Source organism: Schistocerca serialis, chromosome 1 (assembly GCF_023864345.2).
Source record: "Schistocerca serialis cubense isolate TAMUIC-IGC-003099 chromosome 1, iqSchSeri2.2, whole genome shotgun sequence".
In the NCBI taxonomy this organism is placed as follows: Eukaryota; Metazoa; Arthropoda; class Insecta; order Orthoptera; family Acrididae; genus Schistocerca; species Schistocerca serialis.
Genome location: NC_064638.1, coordinates 970,528,299 through 970,555,903, shown reverse-complemented (window position 1 = coordinate 970,555,903; position 27,605 = coordinate 970,528,299). Strand labels below are relative to the sequence as shown.

The following is a 27,605-nucleotide window of genomic DNA, read 5'->3' as shown; positions in this document are numbered from 1 at the left end:
TGTCTTTCCTATGTGTCAAGGTCTAATTTCTAGAGCAAATTTTCATTGAATGTAATGGAATGCTGCTGCTGTTTCAGTTAATTGTTAATAACTCACTTACTCACTACCTACATTTAAGAGGATGTCATCCTCTTGTCAGTGCTGTTTATGTATTTCATGTCATGACCTGTAACAGCTAAGATTTGTGTTTCAGGCAAAATAATTAATAAAAAAATAAAAACTGCATAATGTCTATATTATCCACAATAAAATGACTGTGGTGGGCAAGAGGAGCAGGTCAAGATCGGACAAACAAAATTCTATGTCTGTCATTAGTACCAGTTATGCCACATGTTCCAATAACAGAAATTTCAAGATGAGATAAAAGCAGAAAATGAAATTTGGTGGTAAACTTATCTCAAAAAATTCCATTAGAAAACACTGTGGCACATAGTTTATGCTTGCTGTTACATTAATTACTTTTTATTTCTCCTGCAACAAAATAAAAAAAAAAGAAATATTGTTCTGCCATTTACTTTACAAATCAGCTGTTCCACCATCGGGACTGATGACCTCAGATGTTAAGTCCCATAGTGCTTAGAGCCATTTGAACCATTTGTTCCACCATCATAACATCCCCTAGTAATTTGTGTGAAGCATTACCTACTTACACTTCAAAGTTAGTGTGGATGGTCCTTTGTAAAGTTTTTCGACCAGCAACTTTGGAACTCATCGTGTAAATATTTTGTTGTACATAAGGCTTAAGGCTATTTGTGGTGCAATAATAATGTGGACGGTGATTCTTCTTGGAAATCATCTGGTAACTGAGAAACTTAATCAGCATTGACCTTTAACTAAAGGGTTATCTCTGAATGAGATGATACAGTACTCAAATTTTACAGATACAACATTCAGTTTTCCTTTAGAACATTATCTTAAATTTCCAAGAGTTCTACAAATCACTTCAGGGAAATGTTGGAATGTGGTTCCCTTAATGTGTAAAAGTCTTTATCTCTCCCGTTTCTTTGTGTAATACAGCTGTTATCCATTCTCTTCTATGTTAAGTATTAATTCGATATGAATGCCAGCTACTCTTTTACTCAGTGAACAAGATCACCAGTTGCTGGTACCACATCACTGTGATGTAGCATACAAATGATCCATGGAACATGAAACTCAACTCGCAGTGCTCTTCCTCTCCTTGCCTTCATCATGCCACTCATTGCTGCACTTAAAGCCCCATTTTAACACTATAGTGTTCTTCACACAGTGAAGCTGTTCACATTAATTGAGTGTGAATCTCTGCTACATTTTATCTTTGAACCTTCAGGGAACATTAATTTTGCACACACTATTTGCAGCATTGGAGTTGGTGATGTTGGAGTGTTTGCCTTTTGCTGTCATATAACAGAACAGTGGAATGCCTTTCGAGGGGGCTGGTTTGAAAGAATCTGCCCAGTAGGCATGCTGAATATTATTTCACAACTGTATTTCTTAATAGCTTTTTGAATCTTCGCCATAGTCTTAAAATCAGCCGATTACAGAGTGTGGAGAGTATCTACACGTATGTGAGGATTCAGTGGCAAATTATGTGACTGTTGGAATACATAACTGTAAGTAGCTTCCTCAGAGCCATAACTTGGTGAACAGACCAAGTCGATTATTGAAAAATTTTTTCTTATTCACATCCAAGCTGTGACAAAATTTGTTTATTACCCAGCAAAGCGAACTGATTGCCTACCTGGTCAGGACGGTAGCACCATTGTGTTTACACTTGAGGTATAGAAATGGCAGGCAGTAACAGCATACACTCTTGTAACCATAGAAATGTAGAGCGGCGAATGCTGTAAGTCTGTATGTCAATACCATGCATAGAGAATTGTGGATATCACCTCATTCATGTGTGATAGCTCATTTATTGAGGCACAGTTTAAAAAACTTCATAGGGAGAACAATTTTTCTCACAAGTGGAGTATGCAGTATGCGATGGGTGTTGGAGAACAGATTAAATAGTTATGTATCTTAAGCTACCAGCTATCTCACAGTACTCTTTACACTGGTGGGCTGTCATGTAGGAGCTTCATCTTTGATAATAGGATGGGGCCATTTTATCTGCCATCCATTACAACAGCAACCACACCAACAGTGGTGCGGTACTAGAGCGTCAGATTGATGCACTGTAAGTCATTAGTTTCATGCTGACCGATAAAATGTCATAGTTTTGTTGACGTTGAAGTGTATTGATGTATATGATCAGAAATATGAGTGAAGATTGTTTCATTTAATACAACGGTTTATGGAAATAAAATTATTAATGTGAAACCAGAGCTACAAATCTTTCTTGATTTAATTTCCACCTGAAAAGTGTTGAGAGTTAAATGTTTGTGGGCAACAATCTATCTTGCTGATGTTTCTCTGATGACAATTGCTCTAAAAATTCAAAAGTCTATCATAGTAAAGAAGTTTGCAACTGTATATTGAATATAAATTCATTTGTATTTTATCGCTATGTCATCTTTTTTAGAACCAAAGGAATGAAGGTGGTTATCGGCTGTCATGAAAAAGGAAAGTGAAGCAAGAATAAAGAAAAAGAAAACTTAATTTCCTAGTAGGGCTGAACCTGTAAACTGCAGCATATTAGATTGAAAATTTATCCGTGACACTATCTTGCTATTTCCCTGGCTGCATTAATTTTAATAGGTCATAAATAAATTCATCTCATTGACATTACTTCAGTGAAGGCTACTAGGGAGAACAGTTTTAGGGTAAGCTACTTTACACTTTAAACCACATCACGATTCAGTATGTTCTCCATAATTTCACAGAAATTGATGCTGAATAACACATTTGTCAGCATCGTCAAGGCATTCATATTGTGTGTGCTTTGCTTCTTGTTTTCTTGGGCTAAATACTTCAACTCCATTGATCTCAGGATTGCGTCCTGCCAGCCATAATTTGCACACCAATCAAATTGCTCAGCTTAATGTTTGCTTTTTGTGTCCTGTCACCTTCTCCTCTTGCACTTTCACTGCTTTCTCCTTATCATTACCAATGAAGTTCATTGTGTTAACAGAAGATTTCACTGCCTAATAGCAACACACACTTATTTAACTAGAGAGTGTATGTACCTAGCCCCTGCTACTGCCGGATATATGGTTTGCTTTGCCAAGTAATACATGTCTCGTGTCCCCTTCAACTTTGTGTCCCCTTAACGTCACAATAGGTGGATCTGTCTCAATCTGGGGTCTAGGTAACTTCCCCCTTCTTTCCAACCTTGTGTACTCAATCCCTCTCTTCCCTGAAGAAAGAACGAATACTTCCAAAGTTAGGTTAGACCGTTCTTCTACTTTTAAATGTATTGCTGTCTGTAAGATATGAGTATTTCTGTGTATTTATGAAAAAAAAGCCTTTTGTAATTGTTTGAAGTAATATTGTTTACATATACTTCACCTCTGTACAACAGTGATCTCAACACACCAAAATATCTTTGAGATTTTCTGAAAGACATAATATTGTTGCAAAGATTACAGTTCATAGTAATAGATGGGAAGTCATTGAATGAAATGGATGTGGTATCTAGCATTCCCCAAGGAAATGTTACAGGCCCCCTACTTTAGGGTTTAGAGGACACTCTGAGTAAACCTCTTAGATTGTTTGCAGATGATTATGTTATTTACCATCTACAGTAGTAAAGCCATTGGAGGATAAAAATGAATTGCAAAATGAAAAAAAATTGGCAACAACCTTAAACAATAAAAAAGTGAGATCCTACCAAAATATAAAAGCCAACCATTAAATTTCTTTTACACTATAAACAAAAATTTGAAGGTTTTTGATTCAACTAAATACCTAGTGATTATTATTGCAAACAACCCAAGTTGGACCAGAATGAGATTTTCACTCTGCAGCGGAGGGTGCGCTGATATGAAACTTCCTGGCAGATTAAAACTGTGTGCCCGACCGAGACTCGAATGCGGGACCTTTGCCTTTCGCGGGCAAGTGCTCTACCATCTGAGCTATCGAAGCACGACTCATGTCCGGTCCTCACAGCTTTACTTCTGCCAGTATCTCGTCTCCTACCTTCCAAACTTTACAGAAGCTCTCCTGCGAAACTTGCAGAACTAGCACTCCTGAAAGAAAGGATATAGCGGAGACATGGCTTAGCCACAGCCTGGGGGATGTTTCCAGAATGAGATTTTCGCTCTGCAGCGGAGTGTGCGCTGATATGAAACTTCCTGGCAGATTAAAACTGTGTGCCCGACCGAGACTCGAACTCGGGACCTTTGCCTTTCGCGGGCAAGTGCTCTACCATCTGAGCTATCGAAGCACGACTCACGCCCGGTACTCACAGCTTTACTTCTGCCAGTATCTTGTCTCCTACCTTCCAAACTTCACAGAAGCTCTCCTCGCAGGAGAGCTTCTGTAAAGTTTCAAAATTCATAATAAGCAAAGTTGAAAATATTTTGTTCTGTGGGTCTTCCTATCCACACTTTCTGAGACATTTGTGATCGAGTGTCCATTACACAAACGTCACTGTTGACATCATCAGTCCTAAAGTTTAAAGGCCCACATTTCCATTGATAGTAGAATCCACTGGGACACTATTGCATCTCAGAAGCTGCAACAGTCTCAGCAAAGCTTATCACTACTTTAAAGCCAAAGCCACTCCATGCAACAGATTCTTAATAGGAATGGGAACAAGAGTTAATAAAATACAATAAATATATCATGACAAATGTCTATTCTACTATCGTTCATAGTGCTGATATCTATTCAGCACCTATGCCTCCCTAGTTCTTTTAGTTGCTTGTTAACACTCAATAACTGTCCTATCATAACTCATGTGGATATTATCATCAGGGAAAGGACTGTGTGTTATTACTATATGTAGATCAGAAAGTCCTATAAGCAGATCAGACACTTTTTATCTCTATCTTACTGTTTATTTTGGGATCTGTAGAACTCTCATTACATGTGAAATAAAATCAACATACCAATTCTACACCATATGATGATACAAGTATAGTAATAACATCCAAAAACCAAGAACTAAATGATTTAATTGTAAATGATGTTTTTCACAAAATTATTAAGTGTTTCTCAGCAAACGTACTCTCTTTAAATTTTGATAAAACACAGTATATACAGTTCCATACAGTAAATGGCACAACTCCAGTAATAAATATAGACTTTGAACTGAAGTCTGTAGCTAAGGTAGAATTTTCAAAATTTTTAGGTGTGTCCATTGATGAGAGGTTAAACTGGAAGCAACACATTGATGGTCTGCTGAAACGTCTTGAGTTCAGCTACGTATGCTATTAGGGTTATTGCAAATTTTGGTGATAAGAATCTCGGTAAATAAGCTTACTATGCCTACTTTCATGCACTGCTTTCGTATGGCATCATATTCTGGGGTAATTCATCGTTGAGTAGAAAAGTATTCATTGCTCAAAAACGTGTAATCAGAATAATTGCTGGAGCCCACCCACGGTCATCCTGCAGACATCTATTTAAGGATCTAGGGATCCTCACAGTATATATATTCACTTATGAAATTTGTTGTTAATAATCCAACCCAGTTCAAAAGTAATAGCAGTGTGCATAGCTATAACACCAGGAGAAAGGATGATCTTCACTATGCAGAGTTAAATCTGACTTTGGCACAGAAAGGGGTAAATTGTGCTGCCACAAATGTCTTTGGTCACCTACCAAACAGCATCAAAAGCCTGACAGATAGTCAACCAACATTTGAAAATAAATTAAAAGAATTTCTAGATGACAACTCCTTCTACTCATTGAATAATCAGAATCACATATTAAAATGAGACAGAGGGATCAAATCAATCTAGTCTTTGTCCACATCACTTGTAATCAATGTTTACTGACTGAAGATTCCTGTTAGTTGCTTGACAAGCAGTTTACAGCAGTGTAACAATAGTTAGGGGTTAAGGCAGTTTCCTATCTTTGCTTGTCGTTGTTATAGTTGGAGTCAGGAATGATGACCATCGAGTTTAGGCGTGTTCCGTGCACGTATGTCATGTTTTCTCAGACAGTCAATGAGTTTTCATTAGTGTTCTGTGCAACCTGCTGTGAATGTCATAGCCAGGGCAAGCATTAAACATGATTGTAGGAAGTTATTCAGTGAATTTTTATTCCATTGATTGTCATGCTGATTGAGACAAGTGACAAATTTTGTGTAAGCAAGTGAGACATAATTTGCAGGATTTAAGCTTTCTTCAAGGCAAAGCATATGTATGTGTTTACAGCAACTGTCGCTTTGAACCAGCAACAATGCAGTTCCTTTCCACGCCTTGATCTGCATGACACACCATTATTCATCAAGCTGCCTCTACGGGTAATATCAAGTTTCTCCATGTCCTGGATGGTGGTTTTTCATGATGAAATCAACAAAAGCAATAAAAAAAGCATCCCAGATTTATATAAACGCAAAGTTTCCAATATTGGCAAAGTTTTACAGAAACTCAAAATTTAGGGGGAACTTCAGTGTAAGATGGTTCTAATAGTTTCCACAATGAAACTGTCTCGAAATCTGGTTGAAAACGCAAAGAGATTCTAGTCATATGTAAAGTACAGCACTGGCAAGACGCAGTCAATACCTTCAGTGCGCAATAACGGTGGTGATGTTATTGATGACACCTCTGCTAAAGCACAGTTAATAAACAAAAACTTCACAAAAGAAGAATAAAGTAAATATGCCATAATTTAAATCAAGAACTACTGCCAACATGGGTAACTTAGATGTAGATATCCTTGCCATAGCGAAGCAGCTTAAAACACTTAATAAAGGCAAGTCTTCTGCTCCAGTCGGATTCCTTTCAGAGTATGCTGATACAATAGCTCCATTCTTAGCAATCATATACAACCAATTGCTCAGAGAGAGATCCGTACCCAAAGACCGGAAGGTTGCGCTAGTCACCCCAGTACCCAAGAAAGGAAATAGGAGTAATCCGCTGAATTACAGACCCATATCACTAACTTGTGACGGCATGTGTGCATACGCGCATTGTCCTGATGGAAGATGACTTTCTTTCTTGCTAAACCTAGCCTTTTTTCGTGTATCTTTTGTTGCAATTTGTCCAGGAGGTTAGGGTAGTATTCTCCAGTAATTGTTTGCCCAATGAGGAAATAATCTACGAACAGAATCCACTTCTCATCCCAGAACACTGACGCCATGACCTTTCCCGCCAAAGGAATTGTCTTTGCTTTCTTTGGTGGCAGAGGATCATTATGTTTCCACTGCTCTGACTGTTGTTTTGTTTCCGGGTTATAATAGTGCACCCAAATTTCATTTGTAGTCACAAACCGGTGCAAAAAATTTTGTTCGTTTCTCCTAAAATGGGCCAAACGTTGTTCAGATATGTCCATTCTCGTGCGTTTTTGATACAGCATCAAAAGTCGCAGCACCCATCTTGCAGATAATTTTTTTATTACTAATTCTTTAGTTAAAATGTGATATACCCTTTCAGATGACATCTGACAAGCGTGAGCCATTTCATGCACTTTCAATCGGCTATCCTCCATGACCATTTTGTGCACTTTTCCAATGATTCTGGAGTAGTGACACATCTTGGCCGACCATTGCTTGGATCATCATCTAAGCTTTTTCAGCCAAATTTAAATTTTCCCCCTGTGGGTCCGGGGGTTATAATAGATCCTAGGTATTCCTGCCTGTCGTAAGAGGCAGCTAAAAGGAGTCTCACACATTTTGGCCTTTATGTGATGGTCCTCTGTAGGGTTTGACCTCCATTTTTAAAAATTTTCCCGAAGAGCGAGCCAATTGAGAAAGGGAGCCTTACATGGTGCATCAGGTACATCATGTGCTGAGACCGATCACATCCTTTGTTGACATGAATCTGCACTTCTACTCATTCTCCAACTGTTGGGCAAGGTCACCCTCCTGGGTGCATATTTTACCATCAACTGTGCAGTATCGTTTGCTCTGCTGACAATGATAATGGACTTTTTTGCTTGGTTGCACCTGATATTCAGTACAGTAGCCAGTCCATTGAGGTGGAGCCGCCATGTACCATGTTGGTTGTAGCCCCCTGACCACGCAGGGATCGCTCTGCTGATGTCTGCACCATTAAATCCCCAAGTATGCCAAGGGGTAGATGTCCATCGCCCTAGGGCATCAGGACTCCCGCCAATAGCCGTCCTGCCAGGTGGCCTTTGCTGCGGCTGGGTGGCACGCATGGGGAGGGCCCCTAGTCAGAGTGGGTGGCATCAGGGTGGATGACACACGATGAAGTGTAGTACATCATCTCTTGCTGGTGGTCAGACACCAGCAGTCTCTAAGCATTCACCAGCTCATTTCATTGCTCAGAAGTACGACGCCAAATTGTTCCCCTCCCTGGCCACACCATGGGAGGAACGTCAGCCTAAAGATGGTGGCGGCTCTTATTCACCTCGGTAACTTGTATGTTCGAGAGCTGATGGGGAATCTTTCATGACGATGAAGCCTCAGACTTTTGTTGAGCATTTAGAGGACAAGTTTGGGAGGTGGAGGGCTCGTCCAAAATGAGATCTGGGTCAGTCTTGATCAAAACAGCACCCTCTGTCCAGTCACAGGCATTACTCCCTTGTGACAAGCTGAGGGATGTTTCTGTAACCATCACGCCCCGTAGGAGCTTATTTATGGTCCAGGGTATCATATTTCACAGGGACCTTCTTTTGCAGTCTGACGATGAGCTACACGCCAAAAAGGACGGCGAGGTGTACATTTCATTTGGCGTGTCCTCCGGGGTCCTCTCAGAGCCAGAAGACTACACCTGCCCCCTTGATGGTGGGGGCCACTTCCCTCCCTGTTGCTCCTGCACCACTTACTTCAGGAGCAACACACCCCCAACCATCGGGGACGTCTGTCCCCACTTCTAAGCTGGAGAAGCGTACCCTTCGGTCACTCCCTTCCCAGGTTTCTGCTACTAGGAAATTTGACACCCGCCAGTGGTAGAAGAGCCCAAAAGCAGCTGGTCGCAGGGCTTCATGCTCATCCTCAGTCCTGGAGACTGAATCAGTGAAATCCTTCAAGCCAGGGAAACCCAAGGAATAGTGAGAGAAATCAAAAAAGAAGGTCCCCAAGACTAAGGGAATTGCGGTGGCACCCATACCACCGCTACCTCCAAGCTCTGTGGATGAGGTAGAGATTCTGGCATCCGCTGAGGATCCAGATCTCGCTGGACCCTCAGACAGAATGGATATAGGCGGCGCAGGCAAAAAGTCGGTGGCAGCAGGTGACCCTGAGGCGTAAACTGCCTCATTGAATGTTCCATGCCTTTCCAGTTTCACAATGACGTCATCCTCCAGTGGAATTGCAGCGGTTTTTTCCACCGCCTGGCTGAGCTGCGGCAGCTGTTACCACTTTAACTGCTCTGGATGTGTTAACACACGCTCCTTTGTACCTGTCCCTGTGTGCTCTGAATGCAATTACATGTGCCGCCAGTCCTTCTACCTAGTACTCTGAACTTGTCTACGCGTAGACAGATTCAGAGTACCGGGTAGTAGAGTGGTGGCACGTGTAAGCATGTTCGGAGCACACAGGGGCAGGTACAAAAGTTTGTGTGTTAATACGTCCAGAGCAGTTAAAGGGTTAAGCTTTACACCTGCTTTCTGCATTGCCCTCCAGGAAACCTGGTTCCCAGCAATGCGGACCCCTACCCTCTGCAGCTATCAGGGATACTACAGGAACCATAGTGACTGTAATTGAGTGTCTGGTGGAGTTTGTATGTATGTCCTAAACTCAGTCTGTAGTGAACCTGTGCCCCTTCAAACCTCTCTTGAAGCTGTGGCTGTCAGAATAAGGACGATGCAGGAAATAACTGTCTGCAATGTACATATTTCTCCAGATAGTGTAGTATCCCTGAATGTATTAACTGCACTGACTGATCAAACTCCCTGAACCTTTACTACTTTTGGGAGATTGAAACGCCCATAACACCTTGTGGGGTGGCACCATGCTTACTGGTCGAGGCAGAGATGTCGAAACTTTACTGGCTCAGTTCGACCTCTGCCTCTTAAATACTGGGGCCGCCACACATTTAATTGTGGCTCGAGGTAGTTATTCAACCATTGATTTATCAACTTGCAACCCAGGACTTCTCCCATCTATCGCTGGAGAGCACATGATGATCTGTGTGGTAGTGACCACTTACCCATCTTCCTGTCACTACCCTGGTGTCAAGCCCACGGATGACTGCCCAGATGGGCTTTAAACAAGGCAGACTGGGGAACTTTCACCTCTGCTGTCACTGTTGAATCTCTCACGCTTGGGAACATTGATGTGATGGTTGAGCAGGTGACTACAAAAATCGTTTCTGTGGCAGAAAACACGATCCCTCACTCTTTAGGGTGCCCCAGCGAAAGACAGTCCCTTGGTGGTTGCCGGAAGTGGCTGAAGCAATTAAGGAGTGTCAGTGAGCTCTACAGCGGCATAAGCCCCACCCTTCCCTGGAGCATCTCATAGCCTTTAAACGGCTCCATACTTGCGTTTGCCGACTTATCAAACGACGGAAGCAGGAGTGTTGAGAGAGATCGACCATTGGGTGCCCTACATCACCTTCCCACGTTTGGATAAAAGATCAAACGTGTTTTCAGGTACCAGACCCCAACAGGTGTTCCCGGTGTTAACATAAATGGTGTGTTATTTACCGACGCAAATGCGATTGCTGAGCACTATGCTCGAGCCTCTGCATCGGAGAATTACCCCCCCCCCCCCCCCTCCTCCTCCCTCCCCCGTCAACAGCCTTTCCGCACTCTCAAACGGCGGCTGGAAGGGAAAGTCCCTTCGTTTACTACATGCCACAGTGAAGCCTATAATGGCCCATTTACAGAGTGGGAGCTTGTCATTGCCCTTACACATTGCCCCGACACAGCTCCTGGACCAGGTCGGATCCACATTCAGATGATTAAACATCTCTCATCTGACTACAAGCGACATCTCGTCATCTTCAGCTGGATCTGGTGTGATGGCATCTTTCCATCGCAATGGCGGGAGAGCACCATCATTACAGCCCTCAAACCCGGTAAAAACCCCCTTGATGTGGATAGCTATTGGCCCATCAGCCTCACCAATGTTCTTTGTAAGCTGCTGGAACATATGGCATATGGTATGTCTGCAGTTGGGTTGGGTCCTGGAGTCACGTGGCCTACTGGCTCCATGTCAGGGCGACTTCCTCCAGGGTCGCTCTACCACGATAATCTTGTGTCCCTAGAGTCTGCCATCTGAACAGACTTTTCCAGATGCAAACACCTGGTTGCCGTCTGTTTTGATTTACATAAAGCGTATGACATGACCTGGTGACATCGTATCCTTGCTACATTATACAAGTGGGGTCTCCGAGGCCCACTCATGATTTTTATCCAGAATTTCCTGTCGCTTTGTACTTTCCATGCCCAAGTTGGTGCCTCCCATAGTTCCCCCCATATCCAGGAGAATGGGATCCTGCAGGCCTCTGTATTGAGTGTCTCTCTAATTTCAGTGGCCATTAATAGTCTAGTAGCAGCTGTAGGACCGTCCATCTCACCTTCAGTGATTTTTATCCAGAATTTCCTGTCGCTTTGTACTTTCCATGTCCAAGTTGGTGTCTCCCATAGTTCCCCCCATATCCAGGAGAATGGGATCCTGCAGGCCTCTGTATTGAGTGTCTCTCTAATTTAAGTGGCCATTAATAGTCTAGCAGCAGCTGTAGGACCGTCCATCTCACCTTCTCTGTATTCATACTGCTCCACCAGTACTGGTGTTGCTGAGCGGTGCCTCCTGGGAGCCATCCACAAGGCACAGTCATGGGCTGTAGCCCATGGTTTCCAGTTTCCTGCTGCAAAATCGTGTGTTATGCACTTCTGTTGGCATCATACTGTTCAGCCAGAACCAGAACTTTACCTTAATGATGATCTACTCACTGTAGTGGAGACATATCGATTCTTAGGACTGGTTTTAGACACCCTATTGACTTGGCCTCCTCATCTTTGTCAGCTTAAGCGGAAGTGCTGGCAGCACCTCAGTACCCTGTGCTGCCTGAGCAACACCAATTGGGGTGCAGATCGCTCTACGTTGCTGCAGCTCTACAGAGCCCTTGTTCAATCCCTCCTTGACTATGAGAGTCTGCTTTATGGTTCGGTGGCGCCTTCAGTGTTGCGTTTACTCGACCCATTGCGCCACTGTGGCATTCGCCTAGTGACAGGAGCTTTTAGGACGAGTCTGATGATCAGCATCCTTGTGGAAGCCAGAGTGCCTCCATTGTAGGTTAGGCGTGCACAACTGCTGGCCAGTTACCTACACGTTCGTAGTTCTCCTGCGCATCCGAATCACCCTCTCCTTTTCCCATCCACGGCAGTTCATCTCCCGCATTGGCGGCCCAGGTGAGGGCTTCCAATTGCAGTTCGTGTCCGATCTTTTCTTTCTGAACTGGAGTCCTTGCCTTTACCACCTATACTTGAGGTCCATTCACTTACACCTCCATGGTGTACACCTAGGTCGCAGCTTCGCCTGGACCTTTCACATGGCCCTAAGGACTCAGTTAACCCCGTGGCTCCGCTGCCGCTTGACAAGTCACCGAGGCCACGAAGTGGTTTACACCGACGGCTCAGTGGCTGATGTTCACGTCAGTGTCGCAATATGTCCGTGGGGGACATATAGAACAGCATTCCTTGCCCGATGGCTGCAGTGTATTCAGTGCAGAGCTGGTGGCCGTATCTCGTGCACTCCAGTATATCCGTTTATGCCCCAAGGAATCGTTTCTTCTGTGTACTGACTCGTTGAGCAGCCTACAAGTTATCGATCAGTGCTGCCCTCGCCATCCTTTGATGGCGTCCATCCAGGAGTCCATCTATGCCCTGACCTGGTCCTGTCATTCAGTGGTGTTTGTGTGGACCCCAGGACATGTTGGCATCCCAGGCAACGAACTTGCTGACAGGCTGGCCAAACAGGATTCGCGGAACCCGCTTAAAGAGATGGGCATCCCTGAACCTGACTTGCATTCTGACCTACACTGTAGGGTTTCTTGACTTTGGGAGACAGAATAGCATAACAGTACACACAACGAACTGCGTGTCACTAAGGAGACTATGAATGTGTGGAAGTCTTCCACGCGGGCCTCTCGCAGGGAATCAATTGTCCTCTGCCGGCTCCGCGTTGGCCATGCTTGGGTGACCCGCGGTTACCTCTTGCGCTGGTGCGGCGCCCGGTTGACGGTGGCCCATATTCTGGTGCACTGTTCCACTTTGACTGCCCAGCGACAAAATCTTGGGTTACCAGACTCGTTGCCGCTAATGTTATCTGACAATGCCTTATTGCTTATTGGCTGATTTAGTTCTACGTTTTATTCGTGAGGGTGGGTTTTATCATTTGATCTAAGTTTTAGCACATGTCCTTTGTCCCTCTGTGTCCTTCATCCTAGCGCATTTAGGTTGGAGGTTATAATGTGTTGCAGAGTGGCTGGCTAAATACTTAATTGTTACATATACATCTACATCCATACTCTGCAAGCCACCTGACGGTGTGTGGCGTAGGGTACCTTGAGTACCTCTATCGGTTCTCCCTTCTATTCCAATCTCGTATTGTTCGTGGAAAGAAGGATTGTCGCTATGCCTCTGTGTGGGCTCTAATCTATCTGATTTTATCCTCATGGTCTCTTCGCAAGATATACGTAGGCGGGAGCAATATACTGCTTGACTCCTCGGTGAAGGTATGTACTCGAAACTTCAACAAAACCCCATACCGAGCTACTGAGCGGCTCTTCTGCAGAGTCGTCCACTGGAGTTTATCTATCATCTCCGTAACGCTTTTGCGATTGCTAAATGATCCTGTAACGAAGCGCGCTGCTCTCCGTTGGATCTTTTCTATCTCTCTATCAACCATATCTGGTACGGATCCCACACTGCTGAGCAGTATTCAAGCAGTGGGCGAACAAGCGTACTGTAACCTACGTCCTTTGTTTTCGGATTGCATTTCCTTAGGATTCTTCCAATGAGTCTCAGTCTGGCATCTGCTTTACCAATGATCAACTTCATATGATCATTCCATTTTAAATCACTCCTAATGCGTACTCCCAGATAATTTATGGAATTAACTGCTTCCGGTTGCTGACCTGCTATATTCTAGCTAAATGATAAGGGATCTTTCTTTCTATGTATTCGCAGCACATTACACTTGTCTACATTGAGATTCAATTGCCATTCCCTGCACCATGCGTCAATTCACTGCAGATCCTCCTGCATTTCAGTACAATTTTCCATTTACAATAACAAATAACTTAAATTGGAACAATCACAAACAGATAATGTTGTGTGGAAAGCAAACTGAAGACTGCAATTTATTGGCAGAACACTTAGAAAATGTAACAGGTCTACTAAGGAGACTGCTTATGCTTACTTGTCTGCCCTCTTCTGAAGTATTGCTGTGTGGCATAGGATTTATATCAGATAGGGTTGACGCAGAAACATCGAGAAAGTTCAAACAAGAGCAGCTCATTGTGTATTATCGCAAAATAGGGAAAAGACTGCCATGCATATGATACATGAATTGGGGTGGCAGTCATGAAAATAAAGGCATTTTTCACTGCGACAGGATCTTCTCATGAAATTTCAATCACCAGCGTTTTCCTCAGAGTGTGAGAATATTTTGTTGACACCCATGTACATAGGGAGAAATGATTGTCATAATAAAATAAGAGAAATCAGAGCTTGCATGGAAAGATGTAAGTATTTGTTTTTTCTGTGCACTGTTCGAGAGTGGAACGGTAGAGATGTAGCTTAAAGGTAGTTCAGTGAACCCTCTGCAAGGCACTTAGTTGTGTATCGCAGAGTATTCATGTAGATGTACATCTATATGAAAACACAATGAACGGATGTGCATTCATTTCCATCCCTCTGTCACTTCTGGTTCATTCCAGGAAAAGTGAAGGCTTTGTTATGTCTGGAACACTTATTCCCTTGTTTAGTGACAAACCAGCACAACTTACACCATCAAACCTGTGCTATATATTGTTCATGTTTAGGTATATTTATTATTTTCGCGGTAATACTTCAATGTTTATTGTACAAAATGTTGTGTCCATAACAACAGGATGATTCTTTTATGAGCACGGTATGTTTCTAACAGTGATTGTGGAAAGAACATAAAATCAACTTCTTAAAATCTTCTTTAGGACCACCCAGACAGGAATTTCTATATTAATCAGGGTTGTTGAAATTTAACCCAATCCAAAAAAAACATGATTTTTTAAATTAAAAAGATCCAACTGTATTTAATTATGTTAATTTATTTAACATACAAAATATTACATAGTTAGCCTTAACACAGATTAACACATTTCAGTCGGGCCACAGTCCCTAGAAGTCATAAACTTTTTCAACATCTTTGTGTGGCTCCTGCTTATAAGATGAAGGATAAAGGAGATTCCCGTCTGTTTCAGAAATACTGTCATTGATTTCAAAACTATCATCGTCAATTTTGGATCTAGATTCTTTGAGCAGCACCAGAATTTCATCATTACTCATGTGTCCCCCAATTTTGCTACCAAACTTTTACAATAAAGACAGCAACAGAAGCACACTACAACAACGAATGTGTGGGAACTGATTGCGAGCGTGACATGTTTTGCAAGTAACTTAGCACTTCGTGTAAGCGAGAACATCTACCAAATGGCTCTCCGAAGTGCTAACGGAATCAACAATTAACGCCAAACTGTCACTATTCAGAAATAATACATTGTGAAGTACTAATCAGGAAAGCACTACTGTGAGATTCTTAGAGTTCTGACTGTTATAAAAATTACAGTGCAACTGTAATCACTACAGGGAGCAACAAGGATGTGTTGAAAAGAGCCATCGTAGTTATTGAAGGCAACTATTTACAATCATGAGAATTTATCATTAATATTGTGTTTTAACTTTTCTTGCAGTATAAGAAACACAGTTAAATAACATGTAACTTGCAGGGAAAAAAAATTAAATGTGATGTAGAGTCATTATGACAGTGAAGTACAATTTAGTCCTTTTTAAAAGCACATAGGAATATGTAGGCATTCACTAAATTCTCTGCTATTTTCTCTGCTAAATTATATCTTAATTTTGACCAAAAATGCCTGTAGTTGAAGAAGACTCACTAAATCAATGCAGTGCTGGCAGGACAAGAAATGTGGCTTTTTCACAAAAGTAATAAATCCTGTAGGTAAGTTGCCTTTTTCTCCATGTCCACTATGTTTCACCATTTGTTTAGATTGAACTATTGTTTAGATTGAACTATGTTATGATTGTATCAGAAAACTAGTGGCAGGAGTATAATCAGAGTCAGCAATCCAAAAAGACGTAACACTTGCAATCCACTGTGGATGCACCTCTGTGAGGCAGTTTTCAGCACTTTTTTCTTGTTCAGCCGTTAATCTTCTCCCTCTGAACCTAGGATCTAGCATATTAGCAAGATAGTGGACAGGTTCTAGCACTTGTTACTTTCCTTTTTTAAAATTACTTTCTTATGGGTTTCCATATCCGGACTTTCTAAAAGATTGATCCATAGTTCAAATGATTGTGGAATATTTGTGTTGTCTGCTTGAAAAAGGTCCAGGACTTAACAGCGCTCTGACAGTTGTCAAAGATGATGAGTGGCCTCTTTATATATTATAAAATTAGGCAAGATTTCGATTGTCTTAGAAGGGACTAATTCAAAGTGATCTTTTACAATTTCTACACATTTAGAGTAAAGTAGTTGTAAAAATGAGTTAATGTTTTGAATAAATTAATCATTTGAATTTAAACTGAAATGTTTGTCAGTACAAAAAAATGAGTAAAACCTCAACTTAACACCTTGTTTCTTTATATTTATTTACTTTTTATTTAGAAAAAAGGATTTTTTTCAACCCTGATACTAATATGGATTGGGATCAAATCCCTTCTCTTGACGTAGTTGCTCTGTATACTTCACCTGAATTATCTGAGAAGCTACAAAGGGTTGCAGATGAGGAATCAAAATGAGTGTCAGATAATGATGAACTCAGTTTTTGTCGATTTGTTTTGTGTAAAATTATTTTTTCCTCTCTTATGTAGCCTTCAAGAAGAGAAGATGCAATCGTTGGACTTGTCTTATTTATGCAGCCTGTGAAGCACTTCACTGTGAACTATTTTACTAAATTTTCCTTCTGACTTGTCAGCTAACACCATGTATTGCTCCCATTTTGTGTGGATTGTGTGGGTATGTTCATGAAGTACATTGTCAAAGTATGAAGATAATGCCATTCAAAACTTAGTGAGAAGAGAAGAAATGGTTACCATAGGTGACATTGTGGAAGTATTATTTGCAGAGTGCCTGCGTAAGTTGATAATAGTTGATACTTACAATGCTGCCACAGCAGTCTTGTAGAAAGCTTTTAGCTGCAGATGTACCTACTGCTGTTTACCTTAACCCCAACCACAGCTGCATGCGTGCATGATGACTCCTAACTTGTCAAGATTTATGGGATGGTTAGTGGTGTTGCCTCTAGATTGTGGAGTCCTGGATTTGATTCTCTCTCTCTCTCTCTCTCTATCTCTCTCTCTTCTGTAGCCTCCCTGTCACCACGAGAGAGAGAGAGAGAGAGAGAGAGAGAGAGAGAGAGAGAGAGAGAAGGGGGGGGGGGGGGCTGTGAAATGAAATTTTTGTACTCTTTCGCTTAATTTTATATTGTATTTACTGATCTATTGTTATTACAGGTCCTGTACATGAGAAAGCTGGACCCTGTGCAACGTGCCTGAGAAATGTTTTCAACTGTCCAGGACATTTCGGTTATATAGAACTACCTTTGCCCGTAGTCAATCCATTGTTCAGCAAAATGATTTATCAGGTTTTAAGAATGTCTTGTCTTTCATGCCATGCTCTTCAGATTCAAGGTTAGAAACTATAATTTCATTTTGGTATGTAATCATCTCTTAGTATCCTATAGAACTTCTTTGCATAAAATGGATAGGTGTTGAAGAGATTTGGTTGTGAGATATTAAAATATTTTGATTTTGGAAAGGACAATATTACTTGCTTTTGTTTCTCTAACATATAATTAGCTATATAAAGTAATTCAGTGAAAATATTTTTCTGTCTGCTTTGCTAGCCCAAAGGCATCAACCATTTCTATCTTAAATTGTAAGAGCCAAGTGATATGTGAAGGCAAAGCTAATAATCTACAGGACATAAAATTATGACAAAGCTAAATGGAAAATTTCACTATGGCAGTAAAATGCAATTTTATTCTTATTCTCCATTCACGATTCCAATTGTGATGTGTTACTATTGAATGTCTGCCTAATACCTTTCTGAGCTTTTGCTTTATTCTTTATGTCTTTCAAGGTACAAAAATGATTAAGAACAAGGAGATACTAAAAGAATCACTAAATTATCAGATTGCTACTAACCGTAAAGAAGACATGTTAAGTTGCAGACTGGCACAATTAAAAGAAACTTAGATAAAGCTTTTGGCCGCAGCCTTCATCAGCAAAACACACACACACACACACACACACACACACACACACACACACACACACACACACACACACCAACCATTCATGCACACCTAATGCATATATGACTGCCAACTCCAGCATCATGGGTTGGAATGCAACTCTCAAGTGGATGCAAACAGAAATGTGGAGGGAGTGGGAAAGGAGGAGGGATAGTAGTATTGGATGGGGAGAGAGATCAACACTGTCTGGTGGAGTGTGCAGTGACTAGAATAGCAACAGGTGCAGTGTCAGGAGGTTGTGGGGCAGTGTGTTGGGAAAAAAGGAGCAAAAAAGGAGAGGAGTGAGGAAAGGCAGGTAGATGCATTGGCAGAGGGCGGCAAATAAACAGGACGGGAGACAAGAATGGGGAGGAGATGATAAGACAGATGGGGGTGGAAACTGTTGGATGGAGAGTGTGGGGACGGTATGTTACTGTAGGTTCATGTTGGGATAATCACGGAACAGAGAATGTGTTGTAAGGGTAGCTCCCATCTGCACAGTTCAGGAGAGCTGATGATGGAGGGAAGGATTCAGATGGCTTGGGTAGTGAAGCAGCCATTGAAATAAAATATGTTACATTCAGTTGCATGTATAGCCACGTGGTGGTCTACTTTGTTTTTGGCCACAGTTTGGCGGTGGCTGTTCATCCTGGTGGACAGCTGTTGGTAGTCAAACCAGTGTAAAAAGCTGTGCAATGATTGCAGCAGAACAGGCAAACGACATGGCACACAGGTGGCTCGGCCCCTGATGGGGTGGGATAAATCTATGACAGGACTGGAATAGGAAGTGCTGGGTGGGTCGATTGGGAAGGCTTTTCACCTTGGTCATCCACAGGGATATGATCCTTTTGGCAACGGGTTGGTATACAGAGTGGCTTAGGGATGGACTAGGATGTTGTGGAGGTTGGGTGGACTTTGGAACACCACTTGGCAGGGACGGGGGGGGGGGGGGGGGGGGGGGGGAGTATCTCAAGTAGGATGTCCCTCATTTCAAGACACGATAATAGATAATTAAAGCCCTGGTGAAGGATATGGTTAAATTGTTCCAGTTCTGGGTAATAAAGGGGACACTCCTTTGTGGGTGGTTCTAGGGGATGGTGGGAGGCTTTTGAGGGTGTGAGGGGAATTGGCACAGGAGATCTGGTGGCAGACTAGATCTGGGGGATAGTGTCCGTCTGTGTAGGCATTGGTGAGACCCTCACCATACTGAGCAAGGGAATTCTTGTAACCACAAATACGCCGTCCGCAGGTGGCCAGGCTGTATGGGAGGGATTTTTCTGTGTGAAAAGGATGGTAGCTGTTAATGCAGGTGCTGTTGGTGATTGGTGGGTTTAATGTAGACAGGTGCAGATGGAGCCATCAGGGAGAAGGATGTTAACAATTACGAAGATGGCACACTAGTTGACAAGGGCCACATGATGTGGATGAGAGAAAAAGTTTGGAGGTTGTGAAGGAACGAAGATAGTTTGCCTTGACCCTGAGTCCTGATCGTGAAGATATCATCCATGAATCGGAACCAGACTAGGGTTTTGGTGTTTGGGAAGCTAGGGAAGTCTCCACCAGATGGCCCCATAAAGAGTATGGCCTAAGAGGGTGCCATGCGGGTGCTCATGGCTTTGTCTTGGGTTTGTTTATATACTGTCCCTTCAAAGAAGCATTTGCAGGTTAGGATAAAAGTAGTAAAGTGTATGAGGAATGAGGTGGTAAGAACACTGGCAAAAGGGATGTTGTGTATGAAGAGATGGCACCAACAATGATGATCCATGAGGTAAAGGGGGGGATGGTGGAGAGTCGGTGATGGAAGTGATTGGTGTGTTTGATGTGGGAGGTTACATTGAGGGCAACTGGTTGGAGGTGTTGATCAATGAGGGCAGAAATTCTTTCAGTGAGGGCACAAAAAATCAGCCACAATGGGGTGTCCAGGATGTCAGATTTGTGGATTTTAGGGAGCATGTGGGAGGTGGGTGTGCGATTTGTCAGGAGTGAGGTGGATAATGGATCCTGGAGAGAGGTTCTGGGAAGGACCTGAGGCCTTAAGCATGGATTGGAGGTTGTGCTATCACTCTGGCAGTGTTACACCCCTCCACCCCCCCCCCCCCCCCCACCCCTCCAGGGGCTCACTTTTCTTTGGTGACTTTGTGCTTGCCCATCACTGGGCTCCAGCCCGTGCAGCATCTCTCCCCTTCCATGCTGCATGTCTGTCCTCCTGCTGTTCTTTTTCCCCTACCTTGGGGAACATATTGGGGATATTTTTGGAAATGCGTTCTGATTTTTCAGTAGCCTGCCATCCGAACAGTCTTTCCACCGTTTTTTCTTTCGTTTTTTGTTCTCCATCAGCTTCCCTTCCTCTGCTTCGCCATTTGAGGTTCCTCTTTCATTCTTCTTCCTCCCTATGTGGTCCGGAAAGCCAGCCCGTGCGTCCATCGTGTAACATGTGACTGGATAAGGCGTAATTTCCAGCACGGGGTCGACAGGCAGGGTTCGCACATACCCCGTGCTGCAGGCCAGGCCTAGGAATGATCGTCTGAGCTGTTACTTCTGAAAGTGCTAGTTGGCCCCTCTGCCAGGAGTTCAGGAGGTGTGAACAGTCACCTAAGTGGGTGGGGGTGGGGGGCGCATTTGGAAGGAGTGCACCCTGCTGGCAATCATTTTCTCGCCATGAGCCAGTCCGGAATGAGGGTAAAGATTCCACGACACTCCCAGCTGCACCTCGGTTCCTCGTCGTATTACATACTGAAGTAGATCAGTCCTTTGCTATGGTTAATCCGTTTTTTATTCAGGAAGGTGTTGATGCAGTTGCTGGCCCTGTGAAATCCTGCTCCTGTTGATGCAATGGCACTTTGCTTTTGCAGACTAATTGTGATCCTCGAGCGCAACAATTGCTTTCAGCCTTGCTCCTCCCCAGCTATCCTGTTCGTGTCGAGGCCCATCGAGCACTGAATTCTTCCTGTGGTGTTATTTACACTAGGCTGCTCAATGGTCTGACTGAGGAAGATATCCAAACATAGTCTCTGATTAGGGCATCACTGCAGTCCATCGGGTCATGAGAAAAGTTGATGCATCCTTAGTGCTTACATGCACTCTTTGTCTCATGTTTGATAGAGTAATGCTTAATCAGAGAGCAAATGAGGCCATGAAGTTGTCATGGTCTGACTGTACATTTCGAACCTGATGAGCTGCTACCAGTGTCAACCGCACTCATGTGCCCAGTCAAAACCCAGCCAAATGTGTTGCTTGCAATGGGGATGCTCACGAGGGCAATTGGTCACCTCCTCCTCCCCTCTGTATCAATTGCAATGGCAACCTTAAGCCTCATTCCAAAAAAGTCCCGTGTATCTTGATGAGCCTGCTCTCCAGGAGATCTGGGTGAAGGAAATGTTGCCTTACCCTGTTACTCGCTAGTTATTGGATGGTCGAAAGCCCTGCGTTTTACCATCTGGCACTTAAGGCACCGTTCTTGCTACACCTCACTCTATGAAGGACACAACCTTGCAGGCTTGTGACCTCTAACTCAGCACTGCAGTTGTAGAATCGCTCAGTGTCATGATAGTGCTCCCATCTTCTTCTCCAGCTGTGCAACAAGCCCCCAAATTGTCACCTCTGGCAGCTAAATTACGTGCTACACAACCGGCAGGTGAGAAAGGACACAAGGAATACTCCTACAAAGACTTTTTACGTCCCTCCAGCCAACAGACATCTAAGTCTTCATGTGCCAACCACAAAGACTCCAAGAAATCAAAAAAGGCAAATAGTCTTTGCCTTCGCCAACTGGGAGATACTCTTCAATAGTGTTGCCACGTTATACCCTCACATGGTTAACCTCTGTTTCACCGGAGTGTACTGCCAACCGTTTTTCTGCCTTGGAATCCATGGGCCTACTCAGTGAGAATGCCAACTCCCCTTTTAGACCTCATGGAGCATGATACTCTGTACTCTGTGTACTATAGCAGTGAGTCTTCAAAGGCTGGTACTCGCCAGCTTCTGGGATGAACCCTTCATTTTTTTCCCCCCTCGTCTTTCCCCATAATGACTCTCCTCCAATGGAATGTTCGCAGCATTAGATCCAACAAGGAGCAAATACGCCTGCTCTTGAAATTGCAGTGTCCACCTGTCTTTTGCCTCCAGCAAACAAAATTGCATCCTCGCAACCGCTTCGACCTCTTGCATTTCTTTCTGGTCTGTTTTGACCTACCCCCCAGAGGACGGCATTCCATGTCATAGTCAAACCATCTCACCGAACACCTGGCTGCAAGCTATTGCAGTCCGAATTTTCCTTCCTCGCTTCACCTTTTCTCTTTGCAATGTCTACATCCTTCCATCATTCGGTGTCACTAGAACAGATTTCCTCCAGCTTATTGGGCAACTCCCTCATCACTTTTTGTGGTGACTTCAACACAAACCATCCTCTTTGCAGGTCTTCTGGATACTGCCCGAGAGATGCCCCCTTGGCTGAACTCAATCAGTTAAATCTCATCTGCCTTAACACTGGATTCACAACACTTATACCCATTTGGGCCTTTCATTCTGCACTGCCCAGCTTGCCCATTGTCTCTGAATAGTCCGTTCTCTCTGACACATACTCAAGTGACCATTTCCCCTGTGCTACCCGTTTACTGACTTGCCCCGCCCTAATGTAAAGCCAATTGGCGGCTTTCAAAGACCAATTAGAGGCTTTAATCCTGCCTGGCGACCTTTGCCAAACAACATTTCCCCAGTTGTGATGGCCAGATGGAGTAGCTCACAAACATTATCCTTACTGTCACAAAATGTTGCATTCCTCACACTTCACCTTTACCGCGCCGTGTTCCGGGCCTTGGTGGACTGAGGTGGGGCATGACAATTTGCATGTAGAGATGTGCTCTCCTTGTTTTTAACCATCATCCTACAGTGATGAACTGCATTCATTATGAACAGTTGCCTGTGCAGTGTCATCGCATTCTTCGAGGCAACCAAAAAGCTAGCTGGATTACATTTACTATTTCTTTTAACAGTTCCATTCCCTCTTCTGTCATGTGGGCCAGCCTCCAACGGATCTCTGGGACCAAGGTCCATTCCACAGTTTCCAGCCCGAGTGTAACAGAAGATGTTATTGTGGACCCCATTGCTATCTCCCAACACCTTGGACCAGAGCTTTTGGCTCCATCCACTGTCACCCTGCCTTCCTCCATCCGAAATGAATCTAGGAGGCTTGGATGATATCAATCTCCTATGAGAATCGTGAATGCTACAATGCCGCCTTTACTATGCGAAAGCTAGATCGTGCCCTCACTTCATCCTGATCTTCTGTCTCAGGGCTGGATGATGTTCACGTTCAGATGTTACAGCACCTTTCTCTTGTGGTCAACCACTTTCTCCTTCATAGGTACAACCACATCTGTGTGGATGGCATGTTTCTCAGACACTGGTGTGAAGCCACTGTCATACCCTTACCTAAGCCCAGTAAGTACAGAAACCTTCCTTCTAGTTGCCATTCCGTTTCTATTACCAGCTGTGTTTACAAGGTGACAGAACGTATGATTTGTGCCCGGCTGGTATGGTGGATTGAGTCTCACAATTTACTAACCACTGCACAGTGGATTTCAAGTGCACTGTTCTGCAGTTGACTCCCTCGTCAATTTGTCAACCCATGTCATGGGTGGTTTTCTGTGGAAATACCAGACTGTGGCCATGTTTTTTGATTTGGAGAGAGACTATGACACCTGCTGGAAGACTGGTATCCTTCGTACTACATGGGGTTTCCAATGCCACGTGCCCGTTCCCTTCAGGAATTTTTAAAAGACAGAGTTTTCATATGTAATGTGGGTTTGGCCTGTCAAACACTTTTATCCAGGAAAATGGGGTGCCTCAGGGCTCCGTCCTGAGTGTCATCCTCATTGTTATCATCATTAACCGTATTATGGCCTGTCTCCTGCTGGGCATCTCCAGCACCCTTTTCATTGACAATTTTGCAATCTATTGCAGTTCTCCACAGCCTTCTGTCCTTGAGTGGCGTCTTTAGAGATGTCTTGGTTGCCTTTACTTTTGATGCATTGACAATGGATTTCGCATTTCCACTGTCAAAACCATTCGCATGAATTCCTTGCAGCACAGTGGGTTTCTTCCACAGTCTATACATTGTGGGCCTGTTGCTCCTGCGTGCTGAAACTGCGAAATTCCTGAGGTTTATGCTTGATCGGAACTTTCTTGGTCACCTCACGTCTTACCTGGCCGCCCACTGTAACCAGTCCGTCAGTGTCCTATTGTGTCCTCAGTGGTACTTCTTGGCAGCGGATCAGACCTCCCTCCTCCAATTGTACTGATCCCTTGTGCATTAAAAACTAGACTATGGGTGTTTCACTTATGCATCTGCACATCTGCCCATCTTACACCTTCTACCTTCTAAATACAATCCCACATCATGGAATCTGTTTGGACACTGGCACCATTTACACTAGCCTGGTTGAGAATCTCTTTGCAGAAGCTGCCAAACTACCATTGTCATACCAGCATGATGTTCTACTCAGCAGATATGCATGCCTTTTATCTGCCATGCCTGGCCATCCATCCTGTGCCTTCTCCTTCAACAACTCTTTTGACCACCAGAATGGGGCACATTCCTCTTCTCTGTTACCCCCTGAAGTTTGCTTTTGACTCTCACTCTGGCAGCTTATCTTCATGGAACCTGCCACTTGGCTGATGGGTGTGAACCCATTTGCCTAATGCTGTGGCCTGTGTTCACCTTTTTCATTCACTTCCTAAGGACACTATTGAAGACTCGATCTATTGCTGTAACTTTCTCAATCTTCGCACCGAACTTCACGATAGTACCATTACATTCACTGATGGCTCTCTGACTGATCAAGGTGTCGTGTGTGCCTTTGCCATTGGCGCTGACCATTTTTGGTTCTGGCTTCCAGAACACTGCTCAGTATTTACAGCAGAGCTCTTTGCCTTTTATCAGGCCATGCAGTCCATCCAGTGACACAGGCTTTTCAATTGTGTCATTTGCTCCAATTCTCTCTGTGCCATTTAGAGCCTTCATGTGCTGTACACAGTCCATCCGAAAGTGGAATGGGTCCAAGAAAGCTCCACTTGCTCACACTTGGGAGAGCCACTGTGATGTTTATGTAGGTCATGGTCACCTTGGTCTGACGGGAAATGAGGCTGCTGCCAAGGCTGCAGTTGTCCTACCTCAGCTCGCTGGTTCTTCCACTCCTTCTGACAATGTCCATGTTGCCATCTGTGAGCAGGTGGTGTCACTTTGGTATCACCCTTGGTCGGCTCTTCATGGGAACAGTCTCTGGGGAATTAAAACTCTTCCGGATGCTTGGCCAACCTCCTCTCAGCCCTTTCACCATGAGATCGCTTTAGCTAGGTTGCAAATAGAGAATTTTCATTTTAGCCATTGCTGTTTGTTAAGTGATGATCCCCTACCTCTTCACGCTCATTGTCATCAGCCTTTGTTGGTTTCCTGACTGAATGACTTTAAAAAAAATTTTAATGTATGTTTGCTGTCTGAGTTATTGGCCTTTTAGCAAATTATGGACAGGTTGCTGACCATATTTAGCTTTGTATCCATCGTAGCAATACGGCAAAGGATGTTTAATCTTTAGTTCTGGACCTCCATGGTCTCCATGCTGAATTTTGTGGACCTTCCTCCATGAGGAAGTCCTTCTTTTTAGTCCTCTTTCCTTCCATTGACTGGGCTTTCAACTTATATTTTGTCATAGTGTTCTAAGGTTCTAAAATGGATGCATATGACCTTAGTTGCTTTTGTGCCCTAAAACAAAACAAAACATACAATCTGGCAGAGTTTGTAGGTGGAGGAGTCGGGTAATTGGTGGAGGCCTTCTGCCAGGTAGTCATTGTGATTTATAACAACAGTGTTGTTACCTCTGTCTGCAGATAGGATGATTAGGTCAGGATTTGTTTTGAGGTTGTATATGGCTATTCTTAACTCTACTGAAAGGTTTGTGTTCGAAGGAAGGGGCCAGGGTGAAGGGTGGTGAGGCTAAATTGGAGGTAAGGAATTCCTGGAAGTGACCACGGGTGGTTAGGTGGTAGAGGGGGAGGATCATGGTTGAATAGTGGTGTGAACTGACAGAGGCAGAGTTCAGTGTTGGAATTAGGGCAGTTTTGGTTGTAGGGATTGGCAGCAAAGTGCTTCCGATGCAGGCATTGGGAGAAGGAGAATGTCTTTGACAAGTCCAACATGGTTAAATTTGGGTGTATGGTTAAAGGTGAGACCTTTGGATAGCACTGGAACTTCTGTGGAGTTGAGGGTTTTGGTGGGAAGGTTAACAACAGTGTTACAGGAATTTTTTGGTTCTGGATTTGGTGGAGAGTTGGTGGGGAGTTCTGTGGAATGTGGCAAGTTGAAAAGGTCAGCTAGGAAGTTTTAGGTGCTATGAGGGGTGATGATCAAAAGTTTGTGTGGCATGGGCAGATGGGGAAAATAGAACGTTAAAGTACATCAGGATGAGGGATGAGGTGGGATCAATAGGAATAAATATAAATATGAATAAATATAATTATCACTATCACAGTTGAGAATCTGAGGCATCAGATGCTGCATCAATATAATTACATCCTGTTTCTCCAATGCTGTCTGAACCAGCTGCCAAAACCATAGAATCCCCCAAAACAGCATACCATAAAGATTACTTTCTGTGGATCCCCCACCCCTCCCCCCATCACATGTTACCAGATTTGGCCAATCCCTGGCCCTCACAAATCTGGTACTGCAGACACACATCTCCATGGCACAGGCATCCCAGAACTACCTCTTCTCCTTCTACAAGAAACTGCCACTATGCAGTCCTTACTCCGTACAGCAGGTTTCTGAAATTGAATCCCTTGTTCTCCAGACACCACCTCCCTAAGTTATCGAACCTTTGACATCTTACTGCCACCATGGGGCACCACTATCCAACCCATATTTAGCCATAGTGTTCCTACTCATCCACCTCTCATAGCATCTAAACCCTGTCTAGCTGACCTTTTCAACTTGCTGCATCCCCCAAAACTCCTTACCAACTCTCCACCAGATCCAGAGCCAAAACATTCCTGAAACACTGTTGTTAATCTTTCCTCCAAAACCGTCAATTCCCTAGAAGATTCAGCACCATCCAAAGACCTCATCTTTAGCATTACAGTCAAATTTAA

At 43.5% G+C, this 27,605-nt stretch overlaps 1 protein-coding gene across 1 annotated transcript in view; it reads left to right on the top strand.

Moving 5' to 3' along the window:
- The window catches only part of LOC126412913 (DNA-directed RNA polymerase I subunit RPA1), a 298,986-nt gene that overhangs the window by 3,205 nt on the left and 268,176 nt on the right, over nt 1–27,605 (top strand). Inside the window, exon 3 of the mRNA XM_050082804.1 lies at nt 17,680–17,856. Coding sequence (XP_049938761.1) covers nt 17,680–17,856 — 177 coding nt within the window. The remainder of the gene's footprint in view (nt 1–17,679; nt 17,857–27,605) is intronic.